General features: G+C 40.6%; 1 protein-coding gene across 2 annotated transcripts in view; it reads right to left on the bottom strand.

The window, feature by feature from the left end:
• The window catches only part of LOC109882732 (protein mono-ADP-ribosyltransferase PARP8), a 105,650-nt gene that overhangs the window by 27,448 nt on the left and 54,530 nt on the right, over positions 1–23,672 (bottom strand). For both annotated transcript variants that reach the window (XM_031816599.1, XM_031816600.1), the window contains exons 8-12: positions 5,489–5,549; positions 5,085–5,175; positions 3,963–4,029; positions 3,478–3,606; positions 1,918–2,715 (exon numbers count right to left, since the gene is read on the bottom strand). In XM_031816599.1, coding sequence (XP_031672459.1) covers positions 1,918–2,715; positions 3,478–3,606; positions 3,963–4,029; positions 5,085–5,175; positions 5,489–5,549 — 1,146 coding nt within the window. The remainder of the gene's footprint in view (positions 1–1,917; positions 2,716–3,477; positions 3,607–3,962; positions 4,030–5,084; positions 5,176–5,488; positions 5,550–23,672) is intronic.

Below are 23,672 nucleotides of genomic sequence, written 5' to 3'. Positions count from 1 at the left end.
AGTAACATGGAGGCATTGATGAGGCAGTAGGACCTCCAGTAACATGGAGGCATTGATGAGGCAGTAGGACCTACAGTAACATGAAGGCATTGATGAGGCAGTAGGACCTGAGGTAACATGGAGGCATTGATGAGGCAGTAGGACCTGCAGTAACATGGAGGCATTGATGAGGCAGTAGGACCTCCGGTAACATGAAAGCATTGATGAGGTAGTAGGACCTACAGTAACATGGAGGCATTGATGAGGCAGTAGGATCTACAGTAACATGGAGGCATTGATGAGGCAGTAGGACCTACAGTAACATGGAGGCATTGATGAGGTAGTAGGACCTACAGTAACATGGAGGCATTGATGAGGCAGTAGGACCTAGAGTAACATGAAGGCATTGATGAGGCAGTAGGACCTGAGGTAACATGGAGGCATTGATGAGGCAGTAGGACCTACAGTAACATGGAGGCATTGATGAGGCAGTAGGACCTACAGTAACATGGAGGCATTGATGAGTTAGTAGGACCTACAGTAACATGGAGGCATTGATGAGGCAGTAGGACCTGAGGTAACATGGAGGCATTGATGAGGCAGTAGGACCTATAGTAACATGGAGGCATTGATGAGGTAGTAGGACCTACAGTAACATGGAGGCATTGATGAGGCAGTAGGACCTGAGGTAACACGGAGGCATTGATGAGGCAGTAGGACCTGAGGTAACATGGAGGCATTGATGAGGCAGTAGGACCTACAGTAACATGGAGGCATTGATGAGGCAGTAGGACCTACAGTAACATGGAGGCATTGATGAGGCAGTAGGACCTACAGTAACATGGAGGCATTGATGAGGCAGTAGGACCTGAGGTAACATGGAGGCATTGATGAGGCAGTAGGACCTACAGTAACATGGAGGCATTGATGAGGCAGTAGGACCTACAGTAACATGGAGGCATTGATGAGGCAGTAGGACCTGCAGTAACATGGAGGCATTGATGAGGTAGTAGGACCTGCAGTAACATGGAGGCATTGATGAGGCAGTAGGACCTGAGGTAACATTGAGGCATTGATGAGGCAGTAGGACCTGAGGTAACATGGAGGCATTGATGAGGCAGTAGGACCTGAGGTAACATGGAGGCATTGATGAGGCAGTAGGACCTGCAGTAACATGAAGGCATTGATGAGGTAGTAGGACCTACAGTAACATGGAGGCATTGATGAGGTAGTAGGACCTGAGGTAACATGGAGGCATTGATGAGGCAGTAGGACCTGCAGTAACATGAAGGCATTGATGAGGTAGTAGGACCTACAGTAACATGGAGGCATTGATGAGGTAGTAGGACCTACAGTAACATGGAGGCATTGATGAGGCAGTAGGACCTACAGTAACATGGAGGCATTGATGAGGCAGTAGGACCTACAGTAACATGGAGGCATTGATGAGGTAGTAGGACCTACAGTAACATGGAGGCATTGATGAGGCAGTAGGACCTACAGTAACATGGAGGCATTGATGAGGCAGTAGGACCTACAGTAACATGGAGGCATTGATGAGGCAGTAGGACCTACAGTAACATGGAGGCATTGATGAGGTAGTAGGACCTACAGTAACATGGAGGCATTGATGAGGTAGTAGGACCTACAGTAACATGGAGGCATTGATGAGGTTAGTCTTGTTGTGGTTTATTTATTGGTGTTTAATATATTAACTGGTGCCATCACATTTCTTCTGTGGCGGATTAAAGTTGATCAATTCAGGCGCTACTATAGGTTTCTATGAAATGGGGTGCTCATCTGGGAACAGAGATGGTGATAACAATCTCTTAAAAAAGACTGCAACAACAAAAGAGCACCTATGCATTCTAAAATACTTGTGATGTTGCAGTGGATTTGGGAGAGACCATTACCTTCTCTTTTTTTAAATTTTCTTACCTGCTGAGGAGGTGGTGGTGGTGTTTCAGTCCATCTAATTCCTCCGTCCTGATAGAACCAGAGCACGACCTACTGAGCAGCCTGTGGTGCTTCAAACCTCCTCCAAGACTACCTCCTCCCCCACCAGCGTGCTCACAGCGGGGGTCGCCGGAGCACAATCGGGGCAGGAGCTTGTGGGGAGTGGGGCGGAGGTCCTCTGGTTTGACCAAAGCCGAGCAGGGCCTGCCCAGGATGCGTCGGGGTTTGAGGGACAGGGGTCCGGGACAGGGCCCTCCTCCATGGTCCAAACGGGGGTCTGTGCTAGACAGGGACTGGCCGAGGAGACGGTGGGTGGTCTTAGTTCCAGGGACCTCCGCTTCAACCTGCTGTTTAACGGTGCTAGACAGGGACTGGCCGAGGAGACGGTGGGTGGTCTTAGTTCCAGGGACCTCCGCTTCAACCTGCTGTTTAACGGTGCTAGACAGGGACTGGCCGAGGAGACGGTGGGTGGTCTTAGTTCCAGGGACCTCCGCTTCAACCTGCTGTTTAACGGTGCTAGACAGGGACTGGCCGAGGAGACGGTGGGTGGTCTTAGTTCCAGGGACCTCCGCTTCAACCTGCTGTTTAACGGTGCTAGACAGGGACTGGCCGAGGAGACGGTGGGTGGTCTTAGTTCCAGGGACCTCCGCTTCAACCTGCTGTTTAACGGTGCTAGACAGGGACTGGCCGAGGAGACGGTGGGATTTAGAGACGCCATCTTGTTCCGGCTTCAGATTCTTCTTGCTCTTGACACAGCCAGGAGGCGGGTAGCTGGGAGATCTGGGGAGAAAATGAAGATAACTTTATTGTCCAATGTGAGGCAGTAAACCCAGGTTCAATCCTGCCTAACCAATCAGAGAGCAAGGTGGAGCTACTAACATATCATACCAATCTGATCCTTTCAGACACAGTAAATGCCTATATGGTAAGGGATAAGAAATGTCTGTAGTTTAATTATAGTGACAGACCGGTTCATATATATAATTCTGTTTAGGGTCGCAAAATTCAGGTAACTTTCCTGAAATTCAGAGGTTTTCCAGAAATCCTGGTTGGAAGATTCACTATTTCCTGGTTGGAGGAATCAGCATTTCCTGGATGGAGGATTCAGTATTTCCTGGTTGGAGGAATCAGCATTTCCTGGATGGAAGATTCAGTATTTCCTGGTTGGAGGAATCAGCATTTCCTGGCTGGAGGATTCAGTATTTCCTGGCTGGATGATTCAGTATTTCCTGGCTGGAGGATTCAGTATTTCCTGGCTGGAGGATTCAGTATTTCCTGGCTGGAGGATTCAGTATTTCCTGGCAGGAGGATTCACCATTTCCTGTTTGGAGGATTCAGTATTTCCTGTTTGGAGGATTCAGTATTTCCTGGTTGGAGGATTCCATGTTTCCTGCTTATACCCTCCTGATACCGGGAATCTTCCAACCAGGATTTCTAGAAAACCTCTGAATTTCAGGAAAGTTACCTGAATTTTGCGACCCTACTTCTGTTAGACATCAAATGTCAGTGTTCTGAAAATGACAGTGCTGATGTTTCTCTGACCTGCGGAGGGTTGAGAAGATGTGGAGGGGAGACTTGACCTTCTTCTTGTTCTTGTTTTTGTTGTGAAGGGAGTTGAGCTTCTCTTCACTTTGGTGTTTCCACTGCTGGGTGACAAATGTCTGCATTATCCTGGAGAGAAACAAGGAACAAATGTCTTCATTATCCTGGAGAGAAACAAGGAACAAATGTCTGCATGATCCTGGAGAGAAACAAGGAACAAATGTCTGCATGATCCTGGAGAGAAACAAGGAACAAATGTCTGCATGATCCTGGAGAGAAACAAGGAACAAATGTCTGCATTAATCCTAGAAAGAAACAAGGAACAAATATCTGCATTATCCTGGAGAGAAACAAGGAACATATTCCTGCATTATCCTGGAGAGAAACAAGGAACAAATGTCTGCATTATCTGTGTATTACATTGTAACAAGTAATATGAGTCCTCTAGTGTTTAAAGCCACATCTTAGCACCACCAAACACTTACTTCTTCAACTGATGTCCCAGTCCAAACCGGTCCTTAGTCGATGCCTGGAACACGTCCACCGTGGGGACTGGGGAACACAATACATATTTCATGATGGAAACATAAAGCAATCCAATGTCGCTGCATTGGGGAGGCAGGGTAGCCTAGTGGTTAGAGCGTTGGACTAGTAACCGGAAGGTTGCAAGTCCAAATCCCCTGAGCTGACAAGGTACAGAATCTGTTTTTTCTTGAACAGGCAGTTAACCCACTGTTTCTAGGCCGTCATTGAAAATAAGAATTTGTTCTTAACTGACTTGCCTGGTTAAATAAAATGCAGACAGTCCAGTGGTGTGGTTTAATATGTCAGTCCAGTCCAGTGGTGTGGTTTAATATGACAGTCCAGAGGTGTGGTTTAATGTCAGTCCAGTGTGGTTTAATATGTCAGTTCAGTGGTGTGGTTTAATATGTCAGTCCAGTGTAGTTTAATATGTCAGTCCAGTGGTGTGGTTTAATATGTCAGTCCAGCGGTGTGGTTTAATATGTCAGTTCAGTGGTGTGGTTTAATATGTCAGTCCAGTGTGGTTTAATATGTCAGTGTAGTTTAATATGTCAGTCCAGTGGTGTGGTTTAATATGTCAGTTCAGTGGTGTGGTTTAATATGTCAGTCCAGTCCAGTGGTGTGGTTTAATATGTCAGTCCAGTGGTGTGGTTTAATATGTCAGTTCAGTGGTGTGGTTTAATATGTCAGTCCAGTCCAGTGGTGTGGTTTAATATGTCAGTTCAGTGTGGTTTAATATGTCAGTCCAGTGGTATGGTTTAATATGTCAGTCCAGTCCAGTGTAGTTTAGTATGTCAGTCCAGTGGTGTGGTTTAATATGTCAGTCCAGTGGTGTGGTTGAATATGTCAGTCCAGTGGTGTGGTTGAATATGTCAGTCCAGTGGTGTGGTTTAATATGTCAGTCCAGTGGTGTGGTTTAATATGTCAGTCCAGTGGTGTGGTTTAATATGTCCCTGCATGCTGACAGTCCAGTGGTGTGGTTTAATATATGTGTGTGTGTGTGTGTGTGTGTGTGTGTGTGTGTGTGTGTGTGTGTGTGTGTGTGTGTGTGTGTGTGTGTGTGTGTGTGTGTGTGTGTCTGGTACCTGGTCCATTCAGGTACTGTGTCAGAGAGCAGTGTAGACGCACGATCACCGGCTCCCTGCGGATCACGTCCCACGCCAGGGCTATTTCCTCCTGATGGAATCAAAACAGGATAATACGACGCAGCACACAATATTCAGGGACCCATTTCAGCTTGATCGCTACTGTCATAACATGTCCTACCACTCCTGAAATACAACTTCTACATTTCTAAACTAAGTATTCAAAGCATAAACAATCTCAGACATTTTCTTTTCACCCACCCGCTATGCCCTTTCTGTCAGATATTACAGACACAGTGATACGCTGCTACATTACCAGTAAATCAGATCAAATCTGGCCCATCTTCCATTGCTTTAGGAGATGGAATGCAAGGCAATGAGAATGGTATAAATGGCATACTTACATCTAGGAAACTGACGTCGATGTGCAGATCGATGTCCACGTCATCAATCGCACCGTATTCCCTACACAATATAAAATATATGACCATGTTACTGTTTCCATTCATCAGAACACATTACTGTTTCCATTCATCATTACTGTTTCCATACATCAGAACACATTACTGTTTCCATACATCAGAACACATTACTGTTTCCATTCATCAGAACACATTACTGTTTCCATTCATCAGAACACATTACTGTTTCCATACATCAGAACTGTTTCCATACATCAGAACACATTACTGTTTCCATTCATCAGAACACATTACTGTTTCCATACATCATTACTGTTTCCATTCATCATTACTGTTTCCATACATCAGAACACATTACTGTTTCCATACATCAGAACACATTACTGTTTCCATTCATCAGAACACATTACTGTTTCCATACATCAGAACTGTTTCCATACATCAGAACTGTTTCCATACATCAGAACACATTACTGTTTCCATTCATCAGAACACATTACTGTTTCCATACATCATTACTGTTTCCATTCATCATTACTGTTTCCATTCATCAGAACACATTACTGTTTCCATACATCAGAACACATTACTGTTTCCATTCATCAGAACACATTACTGTTTCCATTCATCATTACTGTTTCCATTCATCAGAACACATTAATGTTTCCATTCATCATTACTGTTTCCATTCATCATTACTGTTTCCATACATCAGAACACATTACTGTTTCCATTCATCAGAACACATTACTGTTTCCATACATCAGAACTGTTTCCATACATCAGAACTGTTTCCATTCATCAGAACACATTACTGTTTCCATTCATCAGAACACATTACTGTTTCCATTCATCAGAACTGTTTCCATACATCAGAACACATTACTGTTTCCATTCATCAGAACACGTTACTGTTTCCATACATCAGAACACGTTACTGTTTCCATACATCAGAACACATTACTGTTTCCATACATCAGAACACGTTACTGTTTCCATTCATCAGAACAGGTTACTGTTTCCATACATCATTACTGTTTCCATTCATCAGAACACATTACTGTTTCCATTCATCATTACTGTTTCCATTCATCAGAACATATTACTGTTTCCATACATCATTACTGTTTCCATTCATCATAACTGTTTCCATTCATCATTACTGTTTCCATTCATCATTACTGTTTCCATTCATCAGAACACATTACTGTTTCCATACATCATTACTGTTTCCATTCATCAGAACATATTACTGTTTCCATTCATCATTACTGTTTCCATTCATCAGAACACATTACTGTTTCCATACATCATTACTGTTTCCATTCATCAGAACATATTACTGTTTCCATATATCATTACTGTTTCCATTCATCATTACTGTTTCCATACATCAATACTGTTTCCATTCATCAGAACATATTACTGTTTCCATACATCATTACTGTTGTCATTCATCAGAACACATTACTGTTTCCATACATCATTACTGTTTCCATTCATCAGAACATATTACTGTTTCCATTCATCATTACTGTTTCCATTCATCAGAACACATTACTGTTTCCATACATCATTACTGTTTCCATTCATCAGAACACATTACTGTTTCCATACATCAGAACACATTACTGTTTCCATACATCAGAACACATTACTGTTTCCATTCATCATTACTGTTTCCATTCATCAGAACACGTTACTGTTTCCATTCATCAGAACACATTACTGTTTCCATTCATCAGAACACATTACTGTTTCCATACATCATTACTGTTTCCATACATCAGAACACATTACTGTTTCCATTCATCAGAACACATTACTGTTTCCATACATCATTACTGTTTCCATTCATCAGAACACATTACTGTTTCCATACATCATTACTGTTTCCATACATCAGAACACATTACTGTTTCCATTCATCAGAACACATTACTGTTTCCATACATCATTACTGTTTCCATTCATCAGAACACATTACTGTTTCCATACATCATTACTGTTTCCATTCATCAGAACACATTACTGTTTCCATTCATCAGAACACATTACTGTTTCCATACATCATTACTGTTTCCATTCATCATTACTGTTTCCATTCTTCAGAACACATTACTGTTTCCATACATCAGAACACATTACTGTTTCCATTCATCAGAACACATTACTGTTTCCATTCATCAGAACACATTACTGTTTCCATTCATCATTACTGTTTCCATTCATCAGAACACATTACTGTTTCCATTCATCATTACTGTTTCCATTCATCATTACTGTTTCCATACATCAGAACACATTACTGTTTCCATACATCAGAACTGTTTCCATACATCAGAACTGTTTCCATTCATCAGAACACATTACTGTTTCCATTCATCAGAACACATTACTGTTTCCATTCATCATTACTGTTTCCATTCATCATTACTGTTTCCATACATCAGAACACATTACTGTTTCCATACATCAGAACACATTACTGTTTCCATACATCAGAACTGTTTCCATACATCAGAACTGTTTCCATTCATCAGAACACATTACTGTTTCCATTCATCAGAACACATTACTGTTTCCATTCATCAGAACTGTTTCCATACATCAGAACACATTACTGTTTCCATTCATCAGAACACGTTACTGTTTCCATACATCAGAACACGTTACTGTTTCCATACATCAGAACACATGACTGTTTCCATACATCAGAACACATTACTGTTTCCATACATCAGAACACGTTACTGTTTCCATTCATCAGAACAGGTTACTGTTTCCATACATCATTACTGTTTCCATTCATCAGAACACATTACTGTTTCCATTCATCATTACTGTTTCCATTCATCAGAACATATTACTGTTTCCATACATCATTACTGTTTCCATTCATCAGAACACAATACTGTTTCCATACTTCATTACTGTTTCCATTCATCATAACTGTTTCCATTCATCATTACTGTTTCCATTCATCAGAACACATTACTGTTTCCATACATCATTACTGTTTCCATTCATCAGAACATATTACTGTTTCCATATATCATTACTGTTTCCATTCATCATTACTGTTTCCATACATCAATACTGTTTCCATTCATCAGAACATATTACTGTTTCCATACATCATTACTGTTGTCATTCATCAGAACACATTACTGTTTCCATACATCATTACTGTTTCCATTCATCAGAACACATTACTGTTTCCATACATCAGAACACATTACTGTTTCCATACATCAGAACACATTACTGTTTCCATTCATCATTACTGTTTCCATTCATCAGAACACGTTACTGTTTCCATTCATCAGAACACATTACTGTTTCCATTCATCAGAACACATTACTGTTTCCATACATCAGAACACATTACTGTTTCCATTCATCAGAACACATTACTGTTTCCATACATCATTACTGTTTCCATTCATCAGAACACATTACTGTGTCCATACATCATTACTGTTTCCATACATCAGAACACATTACTGTTTCCATTCATCAGAACACATTACTGTTTCCATACATCATTACTGTTTCCATTCATCAGAACACATTACTGTTTCCATACATCATTACTGTTTCCATACATCAGAACACATTACTGTTTCCATTCATCAGAACACATTACTGTTTCCATACATCATTATTGTTTCCATTCATCAGATAATATTACTGTTTCCATACATCATTACTGTTTCCATTCATCAGAACACATTACTGTTGCCATTCATCAGAACACATTACTGTTGCCATTCATCAGAACACATTACTGTTGCCATTCATCAGAACACATTACTGTTGCCATTCATCAGAACACATTACTGTTGCCATTCATCAGAACACATTACTGTTTCCATACATCATTACTGTTTCCACTCATCATTACTGTTTCCATTCATCAGAACACATTACTGTTTCCATTCATCAGAACACATTACTGTTTCCATTCATCAGAACACATTACTGTTTCCACTCATCAGAACACGTTACTGTTTCCATTCATCAGAACACATGACTGTTTCCATTCATCAGAACACATTACTGTTTCCATACATCATTACTGTTTCCATACATCAGAACACATTACTGTTTCCATACATCAGAACACATTACTGTTTCCATACATCAGAACTGTTTCCATACATCAGAACACATTACTGTTTCCATACATCAGAACACATTACTGTTTCCATACATCAGAACTGTTTCCATACATCAGAACACATTACTGTTTCCATACATCAGAACACATTACTGTTTCCATACATCAGAACACGTTACTGTTTCCATACATCAGAACACATTACTGTTTCCATACATCAGAACACGTTACTGTTTCCATTCATCAGAACAGGTTACTGTTTCCATACATCATTACTGTTTCCATTCATCAGAACACATTACTGTTTCCATTCATCATTACTGTTTCCATTCATCAGAACATATTACTGTTTCCATACATCATTACTGTTTCCATTCATCAGAACACAATGCTGTTTCCATACTTCATTACTGTTTCCATTCATCATAACTGTTTCCATTCATCATTACTGTTTCCATTCATCATTACTGTTTCCATTCATCAGAACACATTACTGTTTCCATACATCATTACTGTTTCCATTCATCAGAACATATTACTGTTTCCATATATCATTACTGTTTCCATTCATCATTACTGTTTCCATACATCATTACTGTTTCCATTCATCAGAACACATTACTGTTTCCATACATCATTACTGTTTCCATTCATCAGAACACATTACTGTTCCCATTCATCATTACTGTTTCCATTCAGCAGAACACATTACTGTTTCCATACATCAGAACACGTTACTGTTTCCATTCATCAGAACAGGTTACTGTTTCCATACATCATTACTGTTTCCATTCATCAGAACACATTACTGTTTCCATTCATCATTACTGTTTCCATTCATCAGAACATATTACTGTTTCCATACATCATTACTGTTTCCATTCATCAGAACACAATACTGTTTCCATACTTCATTACTGTTTCCATTCATCATAACTGTTTCCATTCATCATTACTGTTTCCATTCATCATTACTGTTTCCATTCATCAGAACACATGACTGTTTCCATTCATCAGAACACATTACTGTTTCCATACATCAGAACACGTTACTGTTTCCATTCATCAGAACAGGTTACTGTTTCCATACATCATTACTGTTTCCATTCATCAGAACACATTACTGTTTCCATTCATCATTACTGTTTCCATTCATCAGAACATATTACTGTTTCCATACATCATTACTGTTTCCATTCATCAGAACACAATACTGTTTCCATACTTCATTACTGTTTCCATTCATCATAACTGTTTCCATTCATCATTACTGTTTCCATTCATCATTACTGTTTCCATTCATCAGAACACATTACTGTTTCCATATATCATTACTGTTTCCATTCATCATTACTGTTTCCATACATCATTACTGTTTCCATTCATCAGAACACATTACTGTTTCCATTCATCATTACTGTTTCCATTCATCAGAACACGTTACTGTTTCCATTCATCAGAACACATTACTGTTTCCATTCATCAGAACACATTACTGTTTCCATACATCATTACTGTTTCCATACATCAGAACACATTACTGTTTCCATTCATCAGAACACATTACTGTTTCCATACATCATTACTGTTTCCATTCATCAGAACACATTACTGTTTCCATACATCATTACTGTTTCCATACATCAGAACACATTACTGTTTCCATTCATCAGAACACATTACTGTTTCCATACATCATTACTGTTTCCATTCATCAGAACACATTACTGTTTCCATACATCATTACTGTTTCCATTCATCAGAACATATTACTGTTTCCATACATCATTACTGTTTCCATTCATCAGAACACATTACTGTTGCCATTCATCAGAACACATTACTGTTGCCATTCATCAGAACACATTACTGTTGCCATTCATCAGAACACATTACTGTTGCCATTCATCAGAACACATGACTGTTTCCATACATCATTACTGTTTCCACTCATCATTACTGTTTCCATTCATCAGAACACATTACTGTTTCCATTCATCAGAACACATTACTGTTTCCATTCATCAGAACACATTACTGTTTCCACTCATCAGAACACGTTACTGTTTCCATTCATCAGAACACATTACTGTTTCCATTCATCATTACTGTTTCCATTCATCAGAACACATGACTGTTTCCATTCATCAGAACACATTACTGTTTCCATACATCAATACTGTTTCCATACATCAGAACACATTACTGTTTCCATTCATCAGAACACATTACTGTTTCCATACATCAGAACACGTTACTGTTTCCATTCATCAGAACACATGACTGTTTCCATTCATCAGAACACATGACTGTTTCCATTCATCAGAACACATGACTGTTTCCATTCATCAGAACACATGACTGTTTCCATTCATCAGAACACATGACTGTTTCCATTCATCAGAACACATGACTGTTTCCATTCATCAGAACACATTACTGTTTCCATACATCGTTACTGTTTCCATTCATCAGAACACATTACTGTTTCCATACATCAGAAAACATTACTGTTTCCATTCATCAGAACACATGACTGTTTCCATTCATCATTACTGTTTCCATTCATCAGAACACATGACTGTTTCCATTCATCAGAAAACATAAAACCTGTATCTCACTATGATCTCCAGAATAAACAACTGATTGAAGATGATGATACATGGAATGCATTTCAAGTCCATCACATTAAAAACGGATTATCTCAACACTTCAACACCAACATCTCAACACCTCAACATCAACACCTCAACGCCTCAACATCAACAGCTCAACACCTCAACATCAATACCTCAACGCCTCAACATCAACACCTCAACATCAATACCTCAACATCAATACCTCAACATCAATACCTCAACATCTCAACGCCTCAACATCAACACCTCAACACCAACATCTCAACATCTCAATACCTCAACATCAACACCTCAACATCCCAATACCTCAATATCAACACCAACATCTCAACACCTCAACATCAACACCTCAACACCAACATCTCAACACCAACATCTCAATACCTCAACATCAACACCTCAACATCCTAATACCTCAACATCAACACCTCAACATCTCAACACCAACATCTCAACACCTCAACACCAACATCTCAACACCTCAACACCAACATCTCAACACCTCAACGCCTCAACATCAACACCTCAACATCTCAACATCTCAATACCTCAACATCAACACCTCAACATCCCAATATCTCAACATCAACACCTCAACATCTCAACGCCTCAACATCAACACCTCAACATCCCAATACCTCAATACCTCAACATCAACACCTCAACATCTCAATACCTCAACATCAACACCTCAACATCTCAATACCTCAACATCTCAGCACCTAAATATCTCAACATCAACACCTCAACACCTCAACATCTGAACACCTCAACATTTCAACACCTCAACATTTCAACACCTCAACATTTAAACATCAATACCTCAATATCTCAACACCTCAACATCAACACCTCAACATCTCAATACCTCAACATCAACACCTCAACAAACCCAATACCTCACACCTCAACACCTCAACATTTCAATACCTCAACATCTCAGCACCTAAATATCTCAACATCAACACCTCAACATCTCAACATCAACACCTCAATAGCTCAACATCTCAACATCAACACCTCAATACCTCAACATTTCAACACCTCAATATCTCAACATCAACACCTCAATAGCTCAACATCTCAATACCTCAACACCTCAACATCTCAACATTTCAACACCTCAACATTTCAACATCAACACCTCAATATATCAACATCTCAACACCTCAACATCAACACCTCAACATCTCAATACCTCAACATCTCAATACCTAAATATCTCAATACCTCAACATCTCAATACCTCAACATCTCAATACCTCAACATCTCAATACCTCAACATCTCAATACCTCAACATCTCAATACCTCAACATCTCAATACCTCAACATCTCAACATCACCACCTCAACATTTCAACATCAACACCTCAATATCTCAACATCTCAACAACTCAACATCAACACCTCAACATCTCAATACCTCAACATCTCAGCACCTAAATATCTCAACATCAACACCTCAACATCTCAACACCTCAACAACTCAACATCAACACCTCAATAGCTCAACATCTCAATACCTCAATACCTCAATACCTCAATAGCTCAACATCTCAATAGCTCAACATCTCAATACCTCAACATTTCAACACCTCAACATTTCAACAACAAACACCTCAACATGCCACAGCAATATTGATTTAGTCTTTTCCAACTTGAAAACATGCTTGAAGTTGTATATAAGCATTACAATGAACAGTTACCCTTTAACCTATCTACTCTTTAATCTATCTACCCTTTAATATATCACTACCCTTTAATATATCACTACCCTTTAATATATCACCACCCTTTAATATATCACCACCCTTTAATATATCACCACCCTTTAATATATCTACCCTTTAACATATCACTACCCTTTAATATATCACCACCCTTTAACATATCTACCCTTTAATATATCACCACCCTTTAATATATCACCACCCTTTAATATATCACCACCCTTTAATATATCACCACCCTTTAATATATCACCACCCTTTAATATATCTACCCTTTAATATATCACTACCCTTTAATATATCTACCCTTTAAATATCTACCCTTTAATATATCACTACACTTTAATATTTCACTACCCTTTAATATATTCACTACCCTTTAATATATTCACTACCCTTTAATATTTCACTACCCTTTAATATATCAATACCCTTTAATATATCTACCCTTTAATATATCACTACCCTTTAATATATCTACCCTTTAATATATCACTACACTTTAATATTTCACTACCCTTTAATATATCAATACCCTTTAATATATCTACCCTTTAATATATCACTACCCTTTAATATATCAATACCCTTTAATATATCAATACCCTTTAATATATCACTACCCTTTAATATATCACTACCCTTTAATATATCACTACCCTTTAATATATCTACCCTTTAATATATCAATACCCTTTAATATATCTACCCTTAAATATATCTACTATATCTTTGATAGGATAATTATCTGTTAATTGAATGATTAGAATATTCCGCCCTGAAACATATAATTGTATGGAATTGATTAGAATGTATGAAATCATAATCAATAAATGTGTAGTCCTAGTCAGAATGAGGGTAAAAAAATATGGCTCTATGGTATTTTAAACACAGACTGTCTGAGCTCAGTGCCGACCTGACTAGAGATTTGGGAGAGAACGGGGAGTACGTCTCAAGGACAAGGTCACTATCTCTGTCGGCTGGGTAGTGAGAAAGACAGTGTAGCAGGACAAGGTCACTATCTCTGTCGGCTGGGTAGTGAGAAAGACAGTGTGTGTAGCAGGACATGTGAGTGGGTCTGTTTGTGTGTATGTGTGGGCGTGAGAAGTCAGTATAAAATGAATTGATTTGTATTCTTGACTTCAGAACGTTCTGCAATAAAAGTCCCCTGACACATCACCATCCACACTGACCCACATGTGGGATCTAACTCACAACAGTTACCAATTATTATTATAATAAAAAAATATATATTTAACCTTTATTTCAACTAGGCATGTCAGTTTAAGAACAAATTCTTATTTTCAATGACAGCCTAGGAACAGTTGGGTTAACTGCCTTGATTTATATCCTCCCTGTTTGGCCCTGTCCGGGGGTGTCCTCGGATGGGGCCACAGTGTCTCCTGACCCCTCCTGTCTCAGCCTCCAGTATTTATGCTGCAGTAGTTTACGTGTGGGGGGGCTGGGGTCAGTTTGTTATATCTGGAGTACTTCTCCTGTCCTATCCGGTGTCCTGTGTGAATTTAAGTATGCTCTCTCTAATTCTCTCATTCTCTCTCTCTCTCGGAGGACCTGAGCCCTAGGACCATACCTCAGGACTACCTGACATGATGACTCCTTGCTGTCCCCAGTCCACCTGACTGTGCTGCTGCTCAAGTTTCAACTGTTCTGCCTGTGATTATTATTATTTGACCATGCTGGTCATTTATGAACATTTGAACATCTTGGCCATGTTCTGTTATAATCTCCACCCGGCACAGCCAGAAGAGGACTGGCCACCCCACATAGCCTGGTTCCTCTCTAGGTTTCTTCCTAGGTTTTGGCCTTTCTAGGGAGTTTTTCCTATCCACTGTGCTTCTACACCTGCATTGCTTGCTGTTTGGGGTTTTAGGCTGGGGTTCTGTACAGCACTTTGAGATATCAGCTGATGTACGAAGGGCTATATAAATACATTTGATTTGATTTGATTTGATCAAGGGCAGAACAACAGATTTTTACCTTGTCAGCTTGAGGATTCGATCTTGCAACCTTTCAGTTACAAGTCCAACGCTCTAACCATTTAGAGATGTGTGTGTGTGTGTGTACAGTGGTTCCTAAATTAAAGGTTTTGACTTCATCACTGAGATAGATTGTGGTATAGTGTGATACACTGTGTCGGTCGCAAGAGAGTTGGAACGCTGATTCTGCTGTTGGGGTCGGTGAAAAGCATTGGTACCCAGGCGCTAATGTGTCTCTCTTCTCACTGAATCAATGACGTCAATTGAAGAAAGTGTGACAGAAACCAGAAATAAACTGATAATCGAGCACTTCACAACTGAATGATGAAGAGGAAGAAGAAGAGGGTTAATTGAATGTGGAACAATAGTTTAAGAATTGCTCTTCCACTGTCCAGCATACACACCCAGAAAGAAATACACTTCATTTTTTTTCTTTTTTTTCCTACTTGGTCAGAAGTAGCTGTTACTGGACTGTACTGACTAAAACAGTTGTTAACCTTTAAGGTTTATATTCTAAGTGAAACAAAAATGTTCAGTAATATTCCATGATGTTCTTAAAAAATATATGTGTTGACTGAATATACGCGAGTCGTGTCTGCTAAATGAACAAGTTGACGGAACAGGCATCGTAGCCTCGGGCTACTGAGCACAAATAAATCAAACTCAAAACGACAGCATCAAACGAAGCAGACAATGTGGAGTGGGTCTTTGCTGATGTGAAAAAGAAGCTGTATGAAAGAATACAGGGAAGAGAACCCCACAGGCCAGCCGTCTGCATTGGCCTCGTTTATACACCTTTGTAGATACGGATGGGGAAAAAGGTTTCCCGTATTTTCAAGACCTGAGCTATTGAAATGTTTTTTTGTTATGTGATACCTTTACTAGTGGAGTGTTACAGAGAGAATCGTGGGGTGGTAGAGAGTCAGGCAGAATGGAGGGAATAGATAACAACAGAGAGAATCATGGGGTGGTAGAGAGTCAGGCAGAATGGAGGGAATAGATAACAACAGAGAGAATCATGGGGTGGTAGAGAGTCAGGCAGAATGGAGGGAATAGATAACAACAGAGAGAATCATGGGGTGGTAGAGAGTCAGGCAGAATGGAGGGAATAGATAACAACAACAACAGAGAGAATCATGGGGGGGTAGAGAGTCAGGCAGAATGGAGGGAATAGATAACAACAGAGAGAATCATGGGGGGGTAGAGAGTCAGGCAGAATGGAGGGAATAGATAACAACAGAGAGAATCATGGGGTGGTAGAGAGTCAGGCAGAATGGAGGGAATACATAACAACAGAGAGAATCATGGGGTGGTAGAGAGTCAGGCAGAATGGAGGGAATAGATAACAACAACAGAGAGAATCATGGGGGGGTAGAGAGTCAGGCAGAATGGAGGGAATAGATAACAACAGAGAGAATCATGGGGTGGTAGAGAGTCAGGCAGAATGGAGGGAATAGATAACAACAGAGAGAATCATGGGGTGGTAGAGAGTCAGGCAGAATGGAGGGAATAGATAACAACAACAACAACAGAGAGAATCATGGGGTGGTAGAGAGTCAGGCAGAATGGAGGGAATAGATAACAACAACAACAACAGAGAGAATCATGGGGTGGTAGAGAGTCAGGCAGAATGGAGGGAATAGATAACAACAACAACAGAGAGAATCATGGGCTGGTAGAGAGTCAGGCAGAATGGAGGGAATAGATAACAACAACAGAGAGAATCATGGGGTGGTAGAGAGTCAGGCAGAATGGAGGGAATAGATAACAACAACAACAGAGAGAATCATGGGCTGGTAGAGAGTCAGGCAGAATGGAGGGAATAGATAACAACAACAGAGAGAATCATGGGGTGGTAGAGAGTCAGGCAGAATGGAGGGAATCATGGGGTGGTAGAGAGTCAGGCAGAATGGAGGGAATCATGGGGTGGTAGAGAGTCAGGCAGAATGGAGGGAATAGATAACAACAGAGAGAATCATGGGGTGGTAGAGAGTCAGGCAGAATGGAGGGAATAGATAACAACAACAACAGAGAAAATCATGGGGTGGTAGAGAGTCAGGCAGAATGGAGGGAATAGATAACAACAACAGAGAGAATCATGGGGTGGTAGAGAGTCAGGCAGAATGGAGGGAATAGATAACAACAACAGAGAGAATCATGGGGTGGTAGAGAGTCAGGCAGAATGGAGGGAATAGATAACAACAAGAGAGAGAATCATGGGGTGTTAGAGAGTCAGGCAGAATGGAGGGAATAGATAACAACAACAACAACAGAGAGAATCATGGGGTGGTAGAGAGTCAGGCAGAATGGAGGGAATAGATAACAACAACAACAACAACAGAGAGAATCATGGGGTGGTAGAGAGTCAGGCAGAATGGAGGGAATAGATAACAACAACAACAGAGAGAATCATGGGGGGGTAGAGAGTAAGGCAGAATGGAGGGAATAGATAACAACAACAGAGAGAATCATGGGGTGGTAGAGAGTCAGGCAGAATGGAGGGAATAGATAACAACAGAGAGAATCATGGGGTGGTAGAGAGTCAGGCAGAATGGAGGGAATAGATAACAACAACAGAGAGAATCATGTGGTGTTAGAGAGTCAGGCAGAATGGAGGGAATCATGGGGTGGTAGAGAGTCAGGCAGAATGGAGAGAATAGATAACAACAGAGAGAATCATGGGTGGTAGAGAGTCAGGCAGAATGGAGGGAATAGATAACAACAACAACAGAGAGAATCATGGGGTGGTAGAGAGTCAGGCAGAATGGAGGGAATAGATAACAACAACAGAGAGAATCATGGGGTGGTAGAGAGTCAGGCAGAATGGAGGGAATAGATAACAACAACAGAGAGAATCATGGGGTGGTAGAGAGTCGGGCAGAATGGAGGGAATAGATAACAACAGAGAGAATCATGTGGTGGTAGAGAGTCAGGCAGAAGGGAGGGAATAGATAACAACAACAACAGAGAGAATCATGGGGTGGTAGAGAGTCAGGCAGAATGGAGGGAATAGATAACAACAACAACAGAGAGAATCATGGGGGGGTAGAGAGTCAGGCAGAATGGAGGGGATAGATAACAACAGAGAGAATCATGGGGTGGTAGAGAGTCAGGCAGAAGGGAGGGAATAGATAACAACAACAACAGAGAGAATCATGGGGTGGTAGAGAGTCAGGCAGAATGGAGGGAATAGATATCAACAACAGAGAGAATCATGGGGTGGTAGAGAGTCAGGCAGAATGGAGGGAATAGATAACAACAACAACAACAGAGAGAATCATGGGGTGGTAGAGAGTCAGGCAGAATGGAGGGAATAGATAACAACAGAGAGAATCATGGGGTGGTAGAGAGTCAGGCAGAATGGAGGGAATAGATATCAACAACAGAGAGAATCATAGGGTGGTAGAGAGTCAGGCAGAATGGAGGGAATAGATAACAACAACAACAACAGAGAGAATCATGGGGTGGTAGAGAGTCAGGCAGAATGGAGGGAATAGATAACAACAACAGAGAGAATCATGGGGTGGTAGAGAGTCAGGCAGAATGGAGGGAATAGATAACAACAGAGAGAATCATGTGGTGGTAGAGAGTCAGGCAGAATGGAGGGAATAGATAACAACAACAACAGAGAGAATCATGGGGTGGTAGAGAGTCAGGCAGAATGGAGGGAATAGATAACAACAACAGAGAGAATCATGGGGTGGTAGAGTCAGGCAGAATGGAGGGAATAGATAACAACAGAGAGAATCATGGGGTGGTAGAGAGTCAGGCAGAAGGGAGGGAATAGATAACAACAACAACAGAGAGAATCATGGGGTGGTAGAGAGTCAGGCAGAATGGAGGGAATAGATAATAACAGAGAGAATCATGGGGTGGTAGAGAGTCAGGCAGAATGGAGGGAATAGATAACAACAGAGAGAATCATGGGGTGGTAGAGAGTCAGGCAGAATGGAGGGAATAGATAACAACAACAGAGAGAATCATGTGGTGTTAGAGAGTCAGGCAGAATGGAGGGAATCATGGGGTGGTAGAGAGTCAGGCAGAATGGAGGGAATAGATAACAACAGAGAGAATCATGGGGTGGTAGAGAGTCAGGCAGAATGGAGGGAATAGATAACAACAGAGAGAATCATAGGGTGGTAGAGAGTCAGGCAGAATGGAGGGAATAGATAACAACAACAGAGAGAATCATGTGGTGTTAGAGAGTCAGGCAGAATGGAGGGAATAGATAACAACAGAGAGAATCATGGTGTGGTAGAGAGTCAGGCAGAATGGAGGGAATAGATAACAACAGAGAGAATCATGGGGTGGTAGAGAGTCAGGCAGAATGGAGGGAATAAATAACAACAGAGAGAATCATGGGGTGGTAGAGAGTCAGGCAGAATGGAGGGAATAGATAACAACAACAGAGAGAATCGTGGGGTGGTGGAGAGTCAGGCAGAATGGAGGGAATCATGGGGTGGTAGAGAGTCAGGCAGAATGGAGGGAATAGATAACAACAACAACAGAGAGAATCGTGGGGTGGTAGAGAGTCAGGCAGAATGGAGGGAATAGATAACAACAACAGAGAGAATCATGGGGTGGTAGAGAGTCAGGCAGAATGGAGGGAATAGATAACAACAACAGAGAGAATCATGTGGTGGTAGAGAGTCAGGCAGAATGGAGGGAAAGTGCACTGTACTGTAAGTACACTACAATGCTGTGGCTTGGCTCTCTTACCTATTCATTCAATATATTAGAATACAAAAGAAGCCATCCACTTTTGATGGGTTATCAACAGGACAATAGACTCTTTATGGGCTACCAGCAGGACAATAGACTCTTTATGGACTATCAGCAGGACATTATACCCGTGATGGTCTATCAGCAGGACATTATACCCTTGATGGTCTATCAGCAGGACATTATACCCTTGATGGTCTATCAGCAGGACATTATACCCTTGATGGTCTATCAGCAGGACATTATACCCTTGATGGGCTACCAGCAGGACATTATACCCTTGATGGTCTACCAGCAGGACATTATACCCTTGATGGTCTATCAGCAGGACAATAGACTCTGGTCAAGTAGAATTTATATTTTCAGGGACTTGGGAGAGAGGAGGGTGCACTAGCTAGCCAACTATGTTAACTTACAGTCACGTCAAACAGAATAACAGCAAAGTAGCTGCATTTGTTTAAGCTGTTTTCTAGTGACATTTATTTGGATACATCCATAACATGGAGCTAATGAGACCCGATTTCAACTGGCGCAAAAAAAATGGTCTCATTCATCATTGCACTGTTGTTCAGAGGAGCTAGCCAACAACACAGCTAACACAATCCCTTACAACTGAAGCTGGAAAGACTGCAAACTAACTGCCTGCCTGTCTCGTCCTGACTCCCGACACGTTCATTACTATGGGACAGCTGGAGATTGAATTTGAATATTGAAACAATGTTGCAGATGTCGGAGAGACAGACATCAAGGTTTATACAAATCTCCGCTGTTGAAAACTACATATACATTTAAAAGAAATGTGAGATAATGTCGAGATGCTTTTAATAGTGGAGATCAAGTTTATAAATTGCCTGGCTGGGCTGATGAGATAGTGGATTACGCAGTCAGATGGATCAGAGTAAATAGGCATTTTAACGTCATAGATTTAGCTGGTGGTAACATGTGGAATAGACACCGGCTGAAATGCGTTTTTAACCAATCAGCATTCAGGATTACCCGTTGTATAATTTATTATAATCCACGTAATAATTCACAAGAGATGAACTGTAACTGTCCTTAGCAATCTGCTAGCAAATCAACCTTATAATAGGTGATGATTTATAGTGCCTTCAGCAAATATGAATTCCCCTTGACATTTACCACATGTGGTTGTGTTACAGCCTGAATTTAAAATGGATTACATTGAGATTTGTTGTCACTGGTCTAAACACACAACACCCCATAATTTCAAAGTGGAATTATGTTTTTCGAAATTTGTACAAATGTATTTAAAAATGAAAAGTTGAAATGTCTTGAGTCAATAAGTTTTCAACCCCTTTGTTATGGGAAGCCTAAATAAGTTCAGGAGTAAAAATTTGCTTAACAAGTCACATAATAAATTGCATGGACTCACTCTGTGTACAATAATAGTGGTTAACCTGATTTTTGAATTACTACCTCATCTCTGTACCCCACACATACAATTATCTGTAAGGTTCCTCAGTCAGGCAGCAAATTTCAAACACAGATTCAACCACAAAGACCAGGAAGGTTTTCCAATGCCTCGAAAAGAATGGCACCTATTGGTAGATGGGTGACAATTTAAAAAAGCAGAGATTGAATATCCCTTTCAGCATGTTGAAGTTATTAATTAGGCTTTGGACGGTGTATCAATAAACCCAGTCACTACAAAGATACAGGCGTCCTTCCGAACTCAGTTGCCGGAGAGGAAGGAAACCGCTCACGGATTTCACCATGAGGCCAATGCTGACTTTAAAACAGTTACAGAGTTTTATGGCTGTGATGGGAGGAAACTGAGGATGGATCAACGACATTGTAGTTACTCCACAATAATAACCTAAATGACAGTGTGAAAAGAAGGAAGCCTGTTCAGAATAAAAATATTCCAAAACATGGATCCTGTTTGTAACAAGGCACTAAAGTCATTCGACAAAAAATGTGGCAAAGCAATTAACTTTTTGTCCTGAATAAGGGGTTTAGTTTGGGGCAAATCCAATACAACACATTCCTCCTCACTCCATATTTTCAAGCATTGAGGTGGCTGCATCATGTTATGGCTATGCTTGTAATCGTTAAAGACTGGGGAGTTTTTCACGATAAAAAGAAACGGAATGAAGCTAAGCACAGGCAAACCCCTAGAGGAAAACCTGGTTCAGTCTGCTTTCCACCAGACACTGGGAGATTAATTCACTTTTCACCAAGACAATAACCTCAAACACAAGGCCAAATCTACACTGGAGTTGCTTGACAAGAACACAGTGAATATTCCTGAGTGGCCGAGTTACAGTTTTGATGACAATTTTCTTTAAAATCTATGGCAAGACCAGAAAATGGTTGTCTAGCAATGATCAACAACCAATTTGTGTTTTTGCATCATCAGATTCTCAAGCCAAAATGTCTTGATAGCCTTCACCAGTTAATCTTTGCTTGTAGGCATGTCAAAATTATGGATGAATGTTTACAGTTGATGCCAAACAAGTTTGATCAAGTTCAAATCAGGAGACAATAATAATACAATAATAACAAATACAATAATAATTCACAAACCAATTATAATCAATCACGCCTGCTCCCGCTCTCCCTCTCTGGTGCTCGAGGGCGCCAGGCTGCCCTTCATTACGCACACCTGTCACCATCATTACGCGCATCAGTGCTCACTGAACTCACCTGGACTCTTCACTTTGTTGATTGCCTTCCCTATATCTGTCTGCTCCCCTGTTTGTTCACTGTGTCAGCATTACTGTCATTATGTGTTCATGTCCAGACGCTGTCCTGTCCTGTCCCATGTCCATTGTTAATTAAATGTTCACTCCCTCCCTCCACTTCCTGCTTCTCGTCTACCAGCTTCGATCCTTACAGTTCTAAAGTCTTTAGTAGAGCCAAGATGAAAAACAGTCGCATACATTCGTGAACGGACATTAGTGGACATGTTGCGGTTTATTCATTGTTCAATT

This window comes from Oncorhynchus kisutch, linkage group LG3 (genome assembly GCF_002021735.2).
Source record: "Oncorhynchus kisutch isolate 150728-3 linkage group LG3, Okis_V2, whole genome shotgun sequence".
NCBI classification, from domain to species: domain Eukaryota; kingdom Metazoa; phylum Chordata; class Actinopteri; order Salmoniformes; family Salmonidae; genus Oncorhynchus; species Oncorhynchus kisutch.
Note: the sequence above shows the minus strand (reverse complement) of the source record. Positions and strands in the feature narration are given on the sequence as shown.